This window comes from Centruroides vittatus, unplaced genomic scaffold (assembly GCF_030686945.1).
Source record: "Centruroides vittatus isolate TY-2023 unplaced genomic scaffold, ASM3068694v2 contig_120, whole genome shotgun sequence".
Taxonomy (NCBI): domain Eukaryota; kingdom Metazoa; phylum Arthropoda; class Arachnida; order Scorpiones; family Buthidae; genus Centruroides; species Centruroides vittatus.
This window is the reverse complement of record NW_027120768.1, coordinates 2,836,817-2,857,227: the sequence shown is the minus strand read 5'-3', so window position 1 is coordinate 2,857,227 and position 20,411 is coordinate 2,836,817. Positions and strand designations below refer to the sequence as shown.

The following is a 20,411-nucleotide window of genomic DNA, read 5'->3' as shown; positions in this document are numbered from 1 at the left end:
TGCCATAACTAAACAAACAAACAAACTCCCTCGCGAATCGAGCCGCCTCTTCGCGCGCGAAGAAGCAACGGACGCGACTTTTCCGAAAGAGGGTCGCGGACCCGGAGGCCGACGAATGTGGAACGCGCTCTAAATATAGAACGGGACGGTTTAAGAACCTCAGGTGAAGTCTCGCGGAATCTCGCGGAGAACGAAACGGGGCGGAGAAAAACGCGGTCCGGACGGATGGCAACGCGGACGATTCAGAGTAGCTGGGATGGCTGCAGGGATCGGGTCGCGCCTGACGGGCGCAGCGCGCGGGCTGCTGCGCGGACTACCCGGCTCCGAAGTCCCCCCTCGGCCGGCTCCGTGGATGCGACGCTCGTCTTTCCACACTCAGGTAGGTCCTTCGCTCTCTCTCTCTCACTCCGCGTCACTTCCATTTCCGGACCGGAAGTGGCCGGCGTGGGTCCGAATTCCCCACGGACCGCGCCGGACCGGTCGAAACGGTCGAGACTTTTGGCGCGTGATGGCCGGCGGAAGGGGTTCTTCTTCCGCTTCCGGGTCTTTGGCGGCTTTCGCCGTCCGTCGCCCCCGCTGTGGAGCGAATCGGCGGAAGTAGGTTACGGTTAAGTCTCGTCCCGTTTACCCGGCCGGGACGACGCCCGGGGGCGTCTCTTCCCCGTTCCGGGACGTTTCCTCGTTCGCTTCAAGGCCACTCGGGGTCGCCGACCCGGACCGTCCTTTAAAGGTCGCTTCCGGCCGAGCGCGGCGGTCGGCGTCCGAACCTCCCTCTTTCCTATCTTTCTGTGTCTCCTCCCTCTATCCCGTAATTTCCGGCCAATTCCGGGTGTCCGGAAAGTGTAAACGTGAATTAACTTTTGTACCCTCGAAGCAAATTTCCCGCGTTAGATGCCGATATTTTGGCACGTGGGATGACGTCGGAATATCTATCTCCTACGTCACTTTTCGTCCGGATGACGGTAGTCGGTTCCGTTTTAGCGCTTAAGATTAAATTTAATTCAGAAATTAAATTCTTTCTTCGTAACTCTTCCTTATATCCGGGCCTTTTTTGTAATTATTTAAGCGAAACTCCCCGCTTTAGCGTTGTTTCTCCATCGTAAGAATACGTCTAAACCGCGCGAGAACGAGATTATCGTTATAACGGAGAGAAAAGGAAAACGAAGAGAATCGCTTCTTCGGGGAGCGGGCGTTCGAATCGCTTCCGGGTTTCGTCCTCTAACGGTTTTTCCCGGTCGAGTAGCTTTTCCGAGAGCGAAACGAGTGTTACTCGATTTACGTGACGGATCTAACGAGAAGTTCGTCGGCGTGGACTTATTTGGGAGAGACTTTCTAAGGCGGAACGGAAAAGAGAACGGAATAAACGCCGGAAACTCTTAAGTGGGGTCAGCGCACGCGCCAGGTGTTGGCATCTCACGGAAACGTATTGGTACGAACCCGTTCGGATCTCTCGAATCTCGAAAAGAAAAACCCGTTACGAAACGGATTCGATGACGTAATGGACCGTCACCCGGACTTGAACGTAACGAACAATCGGCTGCTGCGTAGGTTGGGGATTTTGCACCCCCAGTCATAAATTACGAAAGTACAAAAACGAAAATAATGGGGAGTCGAGGGGTTTCCCCGAGATACGCCCACGCCGAATTAAAGGTACCCGAGCAAAGACCTTTATAGTTGAGAACCGGGAGCTTACGTCACCGTAACAAAAGACCGGTTACGTTGTCGAGGTCAAGGTCGTATCCGAAGTAATTTTCCACGCGATTAAAAACAGAAGCGGATGTGTGTTTAGATCTCTCTTCAAACGAAGTTTCCTCCAAATATTTGTTGTCGTGCACTTCTCAGATTTTTGGGTAACAATACGTAGAAAATCCTCCATTTTCCCTCAATTGTTTTACTCTTCCGAAATTATCTTAGTTGTGGACAATTTCTCTCGCGAACTTCCCTCATGGAAATGTGTCGCGCTTTCGTCGAGAGGATCCGGGTTCGATTACCTTCCGGAGAAAACTCAATCTTTATTCTCATTCTCCACAGAATACGCCATTAGGGAAGATGATTCCACCAATGGCAGCGCAAGGGACTGTGGGACACGAAGCGTAGGAAAAGGGGAATCTCCCACTTTTGCTTCGGACCAAAAGAGAACGGAAATACGTCATGAGCGGTGCGCCAATTGTTGCGCACCGCGTTGATTTTCCGTTCTTGTAGTACAAATCGGACTTAATTCCGTAGATTCTAATCGAGGAATTCGAGTTCGAGTCCGGGTCGGCTGTGAAATTTTCGTGAGTAGTCGGTACTCGGCCACTCTCGTTGTGGGCCCAGTCGGACCCGCGATGGTCATGCTAAAATGGGTAGTGTTGGTGCCCTCGGGCAGAAAGAGTTGATTTATAAATTGGCCTTAACCCATAATGCCGCCCATAACGAGGCAAGTAGTAGAGTAAAGCGAAAAGTCATCCCTATACTTAACGCTTCGTTTGTACACAGAAATGACACTACAATTCGTAGAAATCGGAGACGAGGGGCCTTTATGGGGAAGCGTGCATTTTATACGACCGACCCCAATTTTGCTTATGATAGAAAGGCTATCTGGACGGAAAGTGTGCCAGACCACTGGGGGAGAACAAAATCCCGGATCGGATTCATTCGGATAATCCTAATCGGAGGGTTTATGACACGAGGCATCGCGCGCGATCGACGTGAGGCTCGCATCGTAAAGAGGGCCTCAGATCCTCTTTCTCTGGGGGGTTACGGTACAGAGAAAGAGGAATTTCGTCACCCATCTCCGACTAGCGATACTAATTTAGTCTCGGTAGAGGGTGGAGGGAAGGATGAACAATAATCGTCTTCTATTATAATTTCAGGAAGACGGAATCAATCGGCAGAGACGGCGGACGGATACGGGACCCAGCGTGTCCGTCAGGAGAAGATTGAGCGCTTCAACGCGCAGATGGCAATCCCCCGTCATCCAACTTCCCGGAACTCTGGCAGATCCTCCCGTGGAACCTTTCAAACTTGTCGAAGACGAGCTGCACTCGCTCTACGCGGACATCAGAACGGTGAGTGTCCTCCTTCCTGCCTTCGGATTCCACTCACTCTCGCTAACTGCAACTAGCGCTAATGTCTCTAAGTAGTCGCGCGCCGGTCGTCGTCGACGCGTCGCAAAGCATCTTCGAATCCTTGTTGCATCCCGGCCCTATCAGAGAAGCCTGTAGGCCCACTCGAACCGCGCCTCCCCCATACGCGGCTTCAAAAACATGCGCTATAAATGATTCATTCTGTTTGAAATCGTGTAGCAGTTTCTGGTGAATCAGAAGGATAAAGCTATTATAAATTATTGTTATTTTAAATTTTTCTCCGAAGAGTAATTTTATCTCGACGTTATGACAGGGTTCAGATTGTTCGGTTTACATCTTTAATAAAAAATACAGTGAAGTGTAGAGAACCCCTCCGAGGGGGGCCGAACCCATAAAGTGCTCAGGGCCGAATTTACATAAGGGCATTTGGGGCCTGTGCCCAGGGCCCCCACAAAACTTACCGCGACAGACTAGTGTGGCCTAAGCATGAGGGCAACAGGCAGAGAAAACCAAACCCGGGAAAAAAATCTATGAAACATCGGAAAATTTCACATAGGTATTTTTCAGTTAAATTAAAATAATTAGTTTTACACAATAAAATATATGTATGTTTACAATAACCTTATTTTAAAATGAAATTTACAACTTCCTAGTTCAAATCTAATTGAAAGTACAGTATTTTGTGTAAATTTTCTAAATCATCAAATTTGCCTAGTCTTAAAGGGGGGACCCCCACCGAATTTGTGCCCAGGGCCCCTGGATTGGTAAATCCGGCTTTGAAAGTGCTTACTAAAAGAGGCTATCTTTTCGCAAGCCCTTTATGGGTTCGGCCGGGCCCAAAATGGGGCGACCGGGTGGTAAGGGACCATTCCGAAGAATTCCTTCCCGATTCGATCCCGGTTCCTCCAGAGTAGTAGCTTGCCACCTTTACCGCTCGGCCATCCTTGCAATTGGTACGATTTGTTCTTACTACAATATTTGAACTCGGAAGCTATTTCTATATTTATAAACTAGCTACAAAACGTGAGGTTAATCGGCATTTCGTCCGTTTAATCCGGACATTTTTAGATCGAGTTGTTTTTTTACAAGAGTTATCATCGAATAACCGGTTATTCTGGATGGAAGCGCGAATATGAAAAAGAGTTTTCGATGATTTCGCCTGCGACCTAAAATATACTTAAACTTATTCATTATTAAGTAAAAATGTTTAACTTTGAACTTCACCCGATTAGAAGGAATAATTTAATTTTTAATTAAAAAAAAAGTAAACCTAGGTTGGCAACGTTAGGTGGCTAAACTCGACCGTGACGTCACGTTTGTTTTGCCGACGGGAATGGATGGCGATAGCGAGTGCCAAAAAGCGCGTGCGATATTGCGCGAAAAGTTTTTGAGAACTTTGGCTTCTTTGTCTGGGTATCGAGCGGAATTCGAAATGTTCGAAAGTACATCGGTGGAAGGAACATTTAAGGCCACGGACGTCGACGTATTGCGTTTTTACGTCACCCAATTGTCCACTCCGATCGGTGTGTTGAACGACGCTCTGCTGAGAACTGGAGACGTGGTCGCTGTCACTTTCAAGTTGGACGACGACTCCGCTGTCGGTAGACCGTAATGGAGAAATATTCGAAGGGAAATTGCCCGGATTTGTCTATTTCCGACTTTACTCTCGTGCGAATCGGAAGAGACGACTTTACGTCGTTAGCACCTGTCACGTGGCCTGCCTTGTACCACGATGTAAGTCCGAATGTCTCCTCAATTTACTTCCGTTGTTGTACGGGGAATTAATTTCCGATATGTTTTTTTTTTGTTTGAAAATTCTGCGACCCGTTAAAGTACCTTTACCCGTTTTGATGTAATGACAAAAAAAAAAAAAAAAAAATTGCTAACGTGTTTTGGTGCAAATTTCCTTGTTGTTCGGAATGTGGTTCTATGACTATCTTACAATAGTGATGATCCGGTTGATGTGTTGTATAGGAAAGGGCTAAAAATAAATATTTTTTGTTTGTTTATTTCTCTAGTTTACTTGTCACTCTTCGTTCCGAGAAATTCAATTGGTCGGTTCTGATGTTTTAAAAATCTTCGAAGGGCACATACCACAAAAGGGTTTCAAAGACATTGCTCGACATCTTTGAAGCCCTTTTGTGGTAGGTGGTATGGATGGGGACTTCGAATGAGGTGGACATGTAGGAGTGTAAAATTGTCTATGCATGATCTCACGAAGGATCATGCATAGACAATTGATACGCTTAGATGTGGCTTCCCAAAATTAGCCTCGTTAAACACGATAACGCTTAATGGAGCATGTGACGTGACTTAGGTCACACCCAGAAGTTGATGCGGTGGTGTTTCTCATGTTTTACAAGCTTTTAGCTGTCTCTAGTAAAGTGGAAGACGGTTGATTTTTAGCATTATTTTGAGAAATAGTTTCAGATTTTTCTTTTTAAATTTTACGGCTGTTTTCGGGGTCTTTGAAATTCCAGTTATACCAATTTCAGGGTGCCACATCTCATCGAGTGTCAGATGTAGACCGTTGGTTCCTTCGACTTTTTTTATGTTTACGGGAATTGTTTATGGCTCCGATAAGGTCCTGATTGCTTTGTTTGGAGCTAGAATCTTGTCTGATTAGCTACCATTGAAATTTTGGCTACTTGATATTCACAGAATCAAGTTTGTTGAGCTGCATTTATAATACATTCATTAACAATTAAAAAAAGTTTCAAATAGGGCTCTATTTTGCAAAGATGTGACATTTAATTTTATACTAAATAAAATTCAACTTACTCAAGCCTCTAACTGGTGTGAATTTAATTTTATAATTAGGATGCAATACACGTGTAAAGTAAGATAGAAAATGCAGCAATTGTTTGTGTAAATTGTTGGTTAAATGATTTGGAAAGAATTGGAAAATATATTCAGGTTGTTTGTTTTTGTCAAACTTAAACAATTAATCATTTTGGGAGAATTCTTGAAATTATGAAGTCCAGTAGGACCTCGATTTAACGGGTTAAAAATATAAAAATCGGTTTACAATAGGAACCAATTAAACATGTCAAAAACTATACAATGTCTATCCACCATCCAGAGACAGAAGCATTTATTCATTAATCTTTATTGTACAAAGCAAAAATACAATGCTCGATACTGCTTGAGCACAACCGAGGTAAACTAGATACAATGTGTTTTACAGTAAAGCAGTTGCATATAATTACTCAATGAAAGAAAAGTAAGACAAAACAAAAAAGAATACTATGTACAGAGGTGCTACAAGACAGAAGCATTATTGCATAAGCCTGTATTGCCAGATGACTAGCAGAGGAAAATTTGCATGCACGATGATTGCTATTTCTCCGGCCATTAACACTTCATTGTTGTTGGCTTTGTTTGTGATGGTGCTGTGACAGAAGTTTGGACTGCTACAGAATCATCATTAGTGGAAAATCGTAGTTCTGTTTGGGAATATATTCACTATGTTTGTATATGGAGAACCACCGACAAGTTCCTTAATTCTACTTCTACTGTTGAGTAGCACTACCTCATTGCTGGCATCTCGTGACAGTTGGTCACCCCTAGTAGTGATGAGGGATGTCAACGGCACGAAGTTGACTTCGAGAGATCCCATGCCCTAGTGATGCATTTTGGGACAGCTGCAAACAGCCATTTTCTAGCAAGATCGTCCTTGGCAAAGGTTTCCTCAGAATGTCTGTCACATTATCACACTTCCTTGGAATGCCATCTTTGGTCATCAATTAGTGTGAGTGATCTGGAGCAGCAATTATGTCTGTGGAAAAATCTGACTCGGGATAGCAGATCCCTTTGTGCTCGATGGTATTGTCGCATGTATTCAAGCAAGATTACTGAAACTTGCTTTAAATTGTACCTGTCATTCCACACAAATTGTCTCTTTGCTATAATATTGTAATTACTTATTACTGTAGACATTACATTTGCACTAGTAAAGTTTTGTTCAATTCCAACACCACCTAGGTGCATTACTTTTTGTCAGTAAGATTGTATATGTATGTCAGATATCTATACATACAGACAAAAAAGTTATGCACCCAAAAGGATAAAATTTTTTTTTAATCCAAATAATTTAAGTTCCTTGTCAAATTGTTTAAGTTAATTAGGTAATTATAAAAATAACCAAAATAAAAATAAATATAGATCATTTAAAGGTATTTTCCTTGTATCAGTTTAATTATTGAATCCTTAATTAAATGAAAAAATTCTTTGAGTGAAATGTGTACAGGATATTTACAGAATAATTTACATAATTTAGCTAGAAAATGGCTGTTTGCTGCTGTCCCGAAATGCTGTAAAGAGTTTTAGTGATTGTGTTTATGTAAAATATGTGTGATTACAACCTTAAATACATATAGAATCAGAATTTACTGCATATACAAAGCATGTTCATTTTCTGATATTAATAAATTATTATGTTCAAAAAATAACATTATTTCTACTAAGCGTTAGGTCGCATTTCCCTATATTTCAGATGTCACAAGATTATACAATGACTGTATTAAAAAAAAGCAATCAAATTATTTTAATTTCTGAATATTAAAAGAAATTGGTAATAACTTAGGTACAGTAATAATAATCTACGATATACAATGGACAGATATTCAAAGTGGTAAAGCTGTCAACCTGTTGCTCTGGGTTTATGGGTTAGATTCCAACATTTTTGTGGACAGTTTTACCAGATTAGCTGGACCCCTGTTCCTGGCCAAATCAATGACAGTCATATATAAAGGCCCCACATTTATCTATTTAAACAATTTTTTATGAAATACTCATTTCCTAGTTTTAGGGAAGATGTGCATAGGTATATAAATAAATTCCTTGATATATAAATAAAATTGAGGCTAATAAAAATCACTTTTTGCCGGCCAATTTTTTTTTTTTTTTTTTTTTGCAGTGCCTCTCAGATTCACGTTGCATTTTTTTAAAATTGAATTTTAGAGTTTAATTATTCTGGTTGCTTACATTTTAGTGATTGTGTTTATGTAAAATATGTGTGATTACAACCTTAAATACATATAGAATCAGAATTTACTGCATATACAAAGCATGTTCAGTCTTTATTATCCTATCCTTTTTTTAAGAGTGTGCAGAGTTTAGTAAAACTAAAGTTAACTATACAAGTACATTGTCTTAAGTAGACATAGTACTGCATATTATATAGTTTTATAAATATAGATTAATATTTTCTTTAAGTTTTTGTTTTTGTCATAGAAAAGTATAAATTTACAGCATGTAGTTGAGAACAAGATTTTAATTAGGTTATTGTTCAAAAGAGTATAAAGAAAGCTTGTAAGTAATTTTTCCAAGACAAATTAAACAAGAATATTTACCAAGCTGCAGTAGTATGTTACGCTTGTGTTTTAAGCTTAAAAAATATTCGAAAATATGCCAAACTTTGTGGAAGATGATAATTTTTGATACATTCTCGACGAGAGAGAGTGTGTGTGTATTTAAAGATTTTACAGTACTGCTATGCTGCCAGATTTTAGTTGCAAAATAGAACCAAGGAGAAGTTTTGTTAATTTTATATATCAAGTCCCTTAAATTGTGCAAAAATTTAATTCCATTTGAATAAATGATATAATAAATGTGATATTTAGCGAGAGATGTATATACTCATTTTAATTCAATTAAAATCGATAATTTATCAAACGTGTCGTTGCAGGTATACAAAGAAATAAAGTGACAACTAGAATATAAATAAATTAATTAAAATATTTGAAAATAATTTAATCTGTTCGAATTATATTCTTGTTATAACAAATGCTTTTTAAAGAATTGCCAAGGATGTAAGGAAGAGGATTTTTTTTAATACGAGGAAATGTTTTCGAGCAGTCCAAACGTTTGGAAACATCCTCGAGTTAATAAACTGTGCTTCTATATTAAGCCAGTTTTCTCTAAAGAAGAAGAATATAAATTAACCAGAATTACTTAAGGTATTTCTTTTGGTTATTTTAAAATGTAAGAAGAAAAACAGGAAAACAATAAATATCAGGTCTTTCACCCAGATAAAAATAATAGTAAAAGTAAAAATTTATTTATTTGGAATAATAAAATATATAAATGGATTATTACAGTATCATAAATTCTTTGGTAAGATAATTTTATGAATTTATTTAAAACATTTATAATTTTGGCATTGGTTTTGTTTAGATTAAAATGTTTTTTTGTAATTAAATTGGAAATTTTTAAAGATTGGATTAATCGAATTAGAACATTTGAAAGAACCGATCACCTCTTCCCACAAATATTTAGTTTTATAAGTTTGTATTCACTCTACTGTGTAGATTTAACAAAAGCCCTTTTCCTGCTAGCTTCTGTTTTTAAATTTGAATTGCTCTTCTATTATCCGTCTGAAAGGAAATTGGGTGGACGTCGGGCTCAGATTGTGAGAGGTAGAAGCCAGCTACCATAGAGATTTGATCCCAGTTCATCCACTCGATGGTCTAGCACAATATTGCTAGACTAACATGGACCCTAGCAGATACATGAGCCGTTCATAGGCCTAATTGATTAACTCGATTTGTAAATACTTAATATAATCGTTATTATTTTTACATTTTTTGCATAATTAATTTTATATATTGTTACATCAAAGCTATGCTTTAATATAACGGTATATAAAGATACATTATACATTCTACAATGTTTATTTAAATTTATAGTTTAAAGGAAATTTTTAAAAATAATTTGTCAATTTTTATACTTTTTGTTTTATGGAGTTAATCGAGTGGCTTATATAATGGTATAGTGTTCAGAATAAAGTTTATTTTGACACATTTTCATTTAAAAAACAAAATTGTCATTTTGATTATCTTTATTACTTTGATACTGTTAAATGCTATTTGAGGAAAAGTCTATAAATAATATCTTATTTAAATTTATGATGGTGATATCTCAAAATACTTAAATATATAGTTTGATATAAATATCGAATTAATCCCAATTTCTTATTAAGAAATGTAACAAAACCACATTTGTTATATGATTTAGTCTACAGAAAACCGGTGTGTATGTATATAAAAAGAATTGTAGATAAATTGTCCGGGATATTTAAATTGAAGCAAAATAGATAAATGCATTATTATAGAACAAATTAGGCGATAACCTAAATATTTCAATATCCTGCTCTTTAGAAAAAGATTTAATCTAAATTCACAAATTATATAGGTTTTATAAAAACTGTTTTTATCAAATTTTTAAATCGTATTTACTCTGTATGAGAACGGACTGATTATCTCTGTTTATTTTTCTAATAAAATCATACTAATCGTTACGTAGGGATCTGTTAAACAAGTTTCGACTACTAAAAAATCATTATCATGAATCAAATTCTGAAAATCTCAAGTAGTTGAAACACATATAGTCAATTCTTATAACTCTTAATACTTTAAATTAAGTATGATGACCTAAAACTTAGAGTTTGGTCTATTTGGTATTTTGAGGAGCCAACTCTTCCTTGTACTAAATCAATCATAAGCTATTATTATTGTTTTTCTTATTCACGTTTATTGCAGTTCTGAATGAGAGGTTTGGATCTCCGAAATTTTATACCCCCCTAGATGACAAAAAATATCAAAGGACTACATCTCTAATTGTGATCCTTAGCGAGATATTCGCCTCCAAACTTTTTGTGACAGCCTGTTAAATGCAATAGGCTGAACGGAGTGTGCAGCACAACTCCAATCGCATCCTGGTCACAATTAGTGATACAGTTCTTTTGACATTTTTGGTCGTCTAGGGCAGGGTGGCCAATTTTTTTGCACATAAGATCTACTTTTTATCGTAAAAATGTGTCGCGATCGACTTGTTGTCATAGGCATTGTCTAAGTGGGGAGGGGGAAGTGTGAAATACATACTATGTTTATACACTGTTTCACTACGAAGTGTACTCACTGCTTATGAGTCGAGTCATAACTGCATGCATACAGTTGCGTTTGGTTACAAATATAATACATTAAGTCAAGACATCACTAGCAATCGACCAAAATTGGCTTGGCGATCAACTTGTTGGCCATCCCTGGTCTAGGGGGTCCAAACTCCTCATTCAAAACTGCAATTTTATCTCAGATGCTCCACAAAAGTACTAAATAAACTAAATTTTAAAACTTACGGAAGCAAGTCATGCTTAAATTTTAAATGGTCAAAAATGGTCTGTGACAGTAAGTACTTGGCTTTTGCTAATCTTCAGTGTGTGTATTTTTGTACTGTCGTCGTCCAGTTAAATTTGAAAAAAACGTTTAATTTGTTTGTGTTTTATAGCTTTAGTTAAAGATTGTTAATGCCAATCGACAGTCTTCTGCTTTATTTGTACGTCACTGATTTAAAAGTAACATATTTTATTTCTTTATGATGCATTTTTTAGATTGATTTCAAAGCCAAAAGGAAGTAATTTATTTTAATTTATTAATTAACCTATATAAATTGGAATGTAGAATATGCTGATAATGACTCTGCTTTACTCTGCGTTAAAGTGCAGATGTTAATTTATGTTCAGATTTTGATCCAGATAAAAAACATTTAACAGGAAAAAAATGATACGACAAATGATATCAAGTTGATAAATATTTAAATTGGTACGGGGTTTATAATTATTTTTCCTATTATTATTTAAGAATTTAAGCTGATATTTTGCTTTTATTTCCATATATTTAGTGCAGTTTTTGGTTTGTTTTAGTTAAGTTTTCCTACACTAAAGAGACGACATCTTTCTAATAAGTCATATGCTCCACATTTTCATTGATATTTTCTTTTATATCATCCTTCTAACATTTACCTCAAATCAGTGTCTTCTATAGAAATTGTTGAAAGATAAGGATGTAGTCAATTGGAAAAATTGGATGAAACAACTGCTGTTAACTTTTTTTTTTTTGTGGTTTTAGGCCCTTTACCACTCTGAGAGCACAATAAGGCCAAACTGCTATTAACTTTTTAAAGCATTAGTGAGAGTCTACAAAATTTATTATTCATGAAAGAAAAATCCATCCTAGATACTAAGAAGTTATTTTTAAACATAACAAATGATATTGTGTTAAAATTTTCAGGTACTTTCAGTTATACAATATAAGGAACTGCATAAATACAGGATATCCAAAAAGTTACCATGCACTGGAAAAGGTTTAATAAAAGTGAAGTTATATATCAGATATGGGCAAATGCGGCCCTTTTTGAATTACATGCGGCTCTTGCTGAAAGTGTTAATTTCTATTTTTTATTATTATTTTTACAATTTTATTTTTATAATTTTGTGAAAATATGTTTATTTAAAAAATTCAATATTTGTTTTATATTATATTTATATTATATAATAAAATCGCACACCTTACCATACTATCTGCCATGACAGTACAGAACTGCAGCTGCTATGCATTTTGCAAAACCTACATTTCGGCTCCCACTGAACTCTTGCTTGCCCACCCGTTATATATAGACATATGTTGTTGCAGTGTTTTCCTACAGCAGATGCTGGAAATGTCTCCCAGAGGCCCCAAAATCCAGAAGAATGAAGTCGAGAGATAGTTGGCTGGATTCAATGGAAAATAATGCAGTTGGCAAGGAAGTCTTCCAGAAATCATAGTCCAAGCACCAGAATGTCTGTGAGAAGCAGTGACGTCATCTACCATGAAGTGGAAACAGGTCGGGGTCTCATATGCAATGCTGTACATAACTAATGTTGTTACAAATTTCCCGTGTATGATCATGAAAACTTTTTGGAGTCTGTACTTAAGTGACTCAGAATAAAAACAGCCTATTCCGATTTTATCTTGAAATTGAGATGGCAATTGCAATATATTCTGGTGTCAACTACGGATCATTTCATATGCTTACTTAGGGATGTGCAAGTCATGTGATATTTGTCAATTGTTTCCGGACTTTAAATGCATTTTTCTCAAAACTGTGCTCGAGTGAGCAAGGATGTAGCCAAATGGGGTGGAAAGGGATGGCATTTCCCACACTAATCTAATTCTCTTCCACCCTTCATTTTCTGCCAACCCCCATGCCAACCTCCACTGCTAGCCCCATACAAGTGTAAAAGTAAACATGTAAAAAAAGTTACAAAGCAGTCGACCACTGGATGAAACAGAAAACAGGTAAATCAGGCTCAGATACTAGGCTACTTGATCAGTCATGAGGTAAAGAAGAATAAAATTTAATAATTGTTTTGTTCTGCTATTTATTTGTTTTATTGAACATTGTTGTACATATTACTGATTTGCATATGACATGCAAGGAGTTGCCTTACCAATATGGCAGCTCCTTCCACAATAATACGTTGCAAGTGATCTCGGGGCTATTGTGTTTTTTTATGTAATCTACCTACTTATACTATGTCTACACAAGCTATCAGAAATGCAGGTGACCCACACTCAGACATTTCTAGTTAGGATTTAGAAATCCCTGGTGAGATTGCTGTTTTTATCCCAAGCCATTTATTAATTATTAATATGACAACTTGTTAGGATTGTCAATGAAAAAAACAAATCATAAAATCTAAATCTAAGGATAAAATTTACTGCACAGAATATAAACAAGTATCCTGAAGTTTTAAATTAATAATAAAATCAATCAAAGCTGATCATGCTTGATAAATTTTTTGTAGTTACTACTAATAAAAAGCAATACTTTTAAAAATTTTTTAAATAGAAAGTGTGACATCATTTTTATAATGTACGTTTCTTTCTTTTAGTTTTTAACTCTTTCTGCCTTGTGGACACTAATAGGGTCTTTTTCCCTATTGTGAATCCAACTGGGTCCATATCGGGATAGGTGGGTAGTGTGGAATGGGACCAGACATTATCCGGGACAAACTGTACATGGAAAATTTCCGAGACTGAGATCCGTGTCCCCAGAGTAGCAGGCAGACACCTTTACTGCCATCTTCTGTATTGTGTTGCATTAAGTATAGAATATCTGGAATGCCTCAATCATTAAAACTTTGTATTTTAATTGGGATACAATGTGTGCTTATTATATAAAATATTTTCAGTTATATAATTATGACTTACTATATACGGGAGAACTTTTAATGTCATCTCATAAATAATGTTTTTTATCTTAACAGTACTCTAGCCTCGTTCCACTTGAAATGAAAACCAGTATGAAAACTTCCAAGTTAACTTAGTCAGCATTGTATCTTCTTCTATTACTAATGTCCTTACATTTCTTCAATTCTTAATTGCCTCCTTGTTACTTTTATATAGCAGTTTCTGGACAAGGCTTCTTTAAGTTGTGTATATATACACAACTCTTAGATGAAAAGGCAGAGGTATATATATACCTCTGTCTTTTCATTTTCCTCCTGTGCATCTCAGTCATCTTAAAGTAGAGGGTAAATATGGGATTCGGAGTCTAAATTTTTAATATTTAAACAATAAGATCAGGTGTGCATTATTTCCCTAAGCTAAGTTATTTCCAAGGAGGCTTGGTGTTCAATTTGCATTGACACTGTTAATTTTATAGATCAGCTAATTTGTTAAGGTTACCAGGATATTTCCATTAAAAATATCTGTTATTTTACTCCTTATGTTATTAAGGATTTTCGCAAATGAGAGAGAACTGTGGGATGATAAGAGTGGGTTGTATGCTATTCATTTAAAGAAGCCTAGTTTGGAAACACTGTCTATACAGGAGCAACGAGGAGGAATTTAAAAGATTGAAGAAACATAAGGGTGTTATTAGTGCAATGTTGACTGAGATAACTTTAAATAAAAACTACCAGCAAGAAAGGTTCTGAATGGAACTGAGCTAAAGTGCTATTTTTGCCACAAGAAGCTAAACTTTTAACAATGTAACATTAGTATGAAGCTTAGATTGGGTGCACGCTGTATCTTTTAGGTTGAAGTAAAGTTACAAGTTAGCCTACTGGCCCCCATGTATAAATTTACGAAGCTTAGGTAATACAGGGTCTTTCAAAATGAATGCTACATTTTAATTACTGTAATTATGCTAATTATTATCCAATAGAGCCTGAGTTTCATCTCCCATCTGCATTCAAACATCTTGTCTATCACCTCTATGAAGTGCCGTAGAGAAGGCATTTTGTGTTCTGCAGTTCACAAAATTGGAATCACTTGTCATTGTGCAACATGTGTAATATGCAGGAGCTGCAGAATTGTGGCTACTATGGGAGGAGTGAGTGACGGCAGATATGCTGTAAAGAGAGTAGGAGGAATTTGAATATTGGTCAGAAGTGTGCCACGTGACACGAGGTGCAAGTATTGAGAAATTGTAACCAGAAATACAAAACTTGGATGATTTTTTAATAATTTTTTGGATAATAATTAACATAATTAGGATAATTTTAAATAGAATTTTTTTTGGAAGACCCTGTATAGCATAGATTTAATATTTCAATTAAAATTGTTAATAATAATAAACTTGCCTAAGAAGATTACTGTGATATTACCATATGAACATTTTACTTAGCATTAATCTTCAATTTATTGCCATAATATTTTCTGCTGTAAATTTTTCACTAGCAATTGATATGCTATAAAAATTTTGGAACAAAGCAAAACTCTAAATTCAGAGCTCCAAATTAAAATTTTTTGGTTCCTTTTCCCGTGCTAGACATGGATGCCGTATTAGCTTTGGGTTCCAAAATTTTTAAGTATCAGATTTGCAACATGAAAGGATCCTCTTGAAAAGTATTGCAAGACGATCTCAAGTATTTTGTTTTCTCTGATTGCTCAAATGTTTTTTCAAAATTGCTATTGAACTTGAACTTGAAAACAGTAAGACAACTAGTCCACCAGGGAGAGATGATCAATTCAAAAATTGTGTCAGGTAAAGAAACCAGTTTAGCTACATTTCTAGATAGTGACACACTTGGATCTATTTTATAAATGGTGAAGTATTTTCCTGGAAACAAATAACATCAAAATTCTCAAGATTCTTATTATTATTAAATTTTATTTCTTCCTGATTTTTATTTTTTTGAACTATATTACTATTTACAAAAAGAACCATTTTTTTTTTGTAAATTTTAATAATTGACGGTAAAATTACAGTGGATTTGAAAGAATTAAGAGCAGTTTGTCGCTTGTATACGCCAATACTTATAAGCAATGATACCACAGGCATTCTTTATTAAGGAAATTAAGTTTTAAATTAATTTTATCTTCATTAAGGAGGCTTGTCGGATTTATAAATTGAATACTTTCTATTAAATGATGACTGTAGTCGACTTTGTAAAATTAGTACTTATGACTGACGATGCGATCGTCACTAGCACTTAACATTACTTTTATGTTTAATACGGAGATAAAATTAATAAACTTTGTGATGAATAAATTAAATTTAGTTAACTTTTAATAATTGTTTTGCTCTAGACTCTTATTCTTATCTCGTGTCTTATTTTCAAAGCATAATTTTATCTAATAATTATTTCCTTATTTACTTATGCAAAAAAAAGTGGATTACTTTTGTCTACGAATCGTATTAGATCAAATTATCTGAAACATAATAATGATTTTGGGGTCATCATTTTTGTAATATATTTCTTTGAAGATATCGAATTTAGGTTAGTTGACTGTGTAGACAAATGTTAATCTTGACCTTCTGCCTTAAGGAAAACTGAAGCAGGTTACCTTTAACTGTGACAAAGTGCATTGATCTGTAGACGATAAGAAAATGGTTTTTTTCCGAGGCGTTTAATAATTTTTAAGCTTTTTAATTCGAAGCTTTCTCCTTTTTAACGTTACGACAGAGAGTTCATCTTTATAAATTAATTTTATAATCGGTTATATTACATTAACTTGGCATGTAAGATATTAAAATTGAATTTTACAATTTACCGTAGGAACTATGGACGAACAGGCCAGAATTGGATCAGATTTCCAGATACTATTTCGACGGCCGCGGAAAAGCATTCCGACCGATAGTGGTCATGCTCGTGGCAAGAGTATTAAATTTCCACATGTTTCATTCCAATATGTAAGTAAAATATCTTAGTTACTGTGATCTTTTAATAATTAACATTAAAAATAAATAGTTTCATCATTATCAGAGGGATAAAAATCAAATTTCCATTAATGTAGCCTTCCATAAATGTATAATTTAAACTTCAAAATACTGGTATTTAATATAGATTGCTATATAATTATATTATGTCATATATATGTAAAGGGTAATTCAAAATTCTCCCTACATATGTACGGAGTGTACCTCGTTATGAAGTCGTAAGCGATATGGAGCAACATTTAACCAAATACGCATGCAAATGCTTTCCTCTCCTCGTGGTGCATGTATGACAATAGATATGTTATATGCACACAAGTGGCAAGTGTCCCTTTGGGTAGTTTGCATTTTATAAGGAGACTTTCAAAACGTCTTGTGTAATATAAAGATATTAAAGATAAACTTCAGAATTGTAAATTGAATATTGACATTTGATGAAGGTGAAGAAAGGTGATTATTTGTGTGGAAAATAATCGATAAACTATGCACGGTGAAGTGCGTAGAGATTATAACGTGTAGCAGAACAGTTTTTATCAATAAATATATTTTTAACCTCCTAGTAAATGTCAAATGGCATCGAAATCACGTAACTATTGCCATTTCAATTGTATTTTGACAGAGTAAATATTATTTTAGTAGGTCATGCATAAGGTTTGAATTTTTTTTATATGCATATGAAGTTTTTTATATTGTGAGTTATCACATCTTACATAATGTTTGATTTGTAAACAATAATACAGACTTATGCTTTAACAAAATACAATTTTAAAGACATGTAAAATGATTACAATATGATAAACTCCAAATATGATGATTGTAAACTTACAAAATCTTTACTTTTTCATAAAGTTTAATTTATAAAATGCATTTTGGCCCTAATTCTGAGCTTTTAGTGTAGCTTTTGTAAGAGCAAATGTATGGACAGACTTGAAAAAAAAAACTAGTTCAGAGCTTGCCAACGTTTTTAAGTTAATTTAGAAGAAATAACAGTAAATACCGACAAGCATGAACGAAAAAGTAAATTATAACAAGTTACGAATCTTTACGAGGCAATTTATCGAGCTGTAATTTTTGATTTAACCTTAACCTATAGACTGTCTACATACTGTTGACCCAATTTGATTATTGTATTTTAGAATTAGCTGGACTTGATAGGAGTTGTTGTTGTTGTTGTTGTTTTTTTGATATAAAAAGTCAGACACTTGATACAATACTAATTGAATGTAGATTCTTTTTTGGTTGTAAGTTAGGATTTCCACAAAACAAAGTTTCTGTGATTATTAAAGAATAGCCAGGTGTTACTTTGTATGAAAAAAAGAAATTTAAATCTGAGCCAGGATTAATAATCATACTGTATAATTACATGCAAATATTACAATTTTCAATTGAGTTCAGCTTACGTTTATTGGAGCACAAAATCTTTTCTAATTAAGAGAGCTTTTGTTATACAAAAGTCTCAGATGTTGGGACGTGCAATCAAAGGCCTCGTAAGCTTGTGCTTTTAAAATGCTTTTGAAACCGTTAGTTTTCAAAAGCATTTTACTTATATGGACGCAGATTAACTAGAAATTTGCTTATCCAAAGATTAATTTATTGCCATTCCTATTGAATAATGAATTACTTTTTCTACTTAAAACTGTTAAGATACTGCACTAAAGATGTGAAGTAAACTCTAAGCCTGGAGTGAAGTTTTAACAAATAAAAAAACTTATTCTCTTAATCAAATATTGAATAATGAACAAAATATAAATATTCTACTTGAACAAAGTTTCATTTTAAAAAATAACAATTAACAAAATGTAAAAAGTTCTTGGTGGATCAGAGTTTTCGTAAAGGAATTTTAGAGCTGTGCATTAGAGATTAATAAAGATAGTTAAGAAACCATCAAACTTATCTCAATATTACTATCTGTTCCTTGTACGACATTTGGGGACCTTCTCTAGTATTTGTCCTTCATTCTTATTGTTTGAAACTCAAATGAGAACAACTTTATAGTGGGACCATCGAGTCGGTATGTGACTTTGGCTCCTCGACTTTTAAATCTCCTTCATAAAAGATAAATATACGGTACCATTTGTCGTCATTAATATAAGACATTTTGTTGTTGCCATTTGAATCTTTAATCTACTTTTTAGATTTATAACCTATATTTACGTATATAGTTTAAGCATAAATTTAAGTTTATATTGAGATTGGAGTCTAGGTTTTTACAGATTTTGATTCAGTGACCCCAGTATCTAATAAAGATTAAGAGAGTTGATATCAATAAATGATCGGCAGACATGTTATAGAGAAGACAGGAATTTTATTCTTTTTGTTATTAATTTCATATATTATTATTATCAAGAATTAATCACAATGTGCAGTATAGAATGCACATTGCACCGATTTGAGTTCTTTCAACAATTTTAAAGTATATACAGTTTAAACATTGCTTTTTTAAAATAAAATTCATATTATTAAATGCTAACCTTTCTCATTACTGTGTTACAGATTATTAGACAGTCAACGTAAGGTTGCTATGATAGCAGAAATGATACACATTGCCAGTTTAGTCCACGATGACGTGATCGACACGTCAGACACACGAAGAGGAAAACCGAGCGTGAATCTTTTGTGGGGACAGAAAAAGGTAGGGATAATATCATTTTATATTATATAACATTATTTAAATTCTTTGATTAATAACTTATACAGGTTATATTTTTTAGGCTATTTTGACTGGAGATTTTATTTTAGCTCAAACAGCCAGACTGCTCGCTAGAATAGGAAGCGAAGATGTAATTATGTTTTTAGCTCAGGTTGGTTTATTTATTTGTATTTAATTTAATGCTTCTAATTTGAATGGTTATTTTGTAGAAAATTTAAAATGGCAATTGTGAAATTCGATAGTAAAAGTCAATATTAACTGACAGAATGGGTCATACGTTCTAGAAAGTGAGTTATAATAAAGTTTAGGTCAAAAGAGTTTGTTGTATTGCAGACATTATTGAGAATATTTTATTAGTTTAGTTTTGTGACAATATTCTTTTCAGTGTGTAAATAACATCCAAAAAAATCCAGCAACAAGTTGTATAACTTTTCCAATAAAAAAATATTTATGTTTAAACTAAGACACATTAGCACAAAGTTAAAATTGTGTGTGGCACCATTCGTTACAAGATGTTACTAAAAAATTTTTAAATTATTACTTAATTAGGGTCTTCTGCTCCTAAGCCTTGCATATCTGGTCTCATTTTTTAGCTATCTAACTCTGTTCTCGAGATTAAGGGAGGACAGACGGATGAATGTCAGTAGAAATTTATAGGTATGCAATTTGAAATTTGCAGCCCAATTATTATAGAAAGGCAAAAGGCTCAA

At 35.1% G+C, this 20,411-nt stretch overlaps 1 protein-coding gene across 2 annotated transcripts in view; it reads left to right on the top strand.

Moving 5' to 3' along the window:
- Nucleotides 1-211: 211 nt before the first annotated feature.
- The window catches only part of LOC136984905 (all trans-polyprenyl-diphosphate synthase PDSS1-like), a 31,738-nt gene continuing 11,538 nt past the window's right edge, over nt 212-20,411 (top strand). Inside the window, exons 1-5 of one of the 2 annotated variants that reach the window (XM_067282047.1) lie at nt 212-379; nt 2,856-3,050; nt 16,894-17,027; nt 19,545-19,683; nt 19,763-19,852. In XM_067282047.1, coding sequence (XP_067138148.1) covers nt 257-379; nt 2,856-3,050; nt 16,894-17,027; nt 19,545-19,683; nt 19,763-19,852 — 681 coding nt within the window. In that variant the 5' untranslated portion in view covers nt 212-256. Of the gene's footprint in view, nt 380-2,855; nt 3,051-4,532; nt 4,803-16,893; nt 17,028-19,544; nt 19,684-19,762; nt 19,853-20,411 lie in introns of those variants that run through there. The other variant, XM_067282053.1, reaches the window with a different exon arrangement.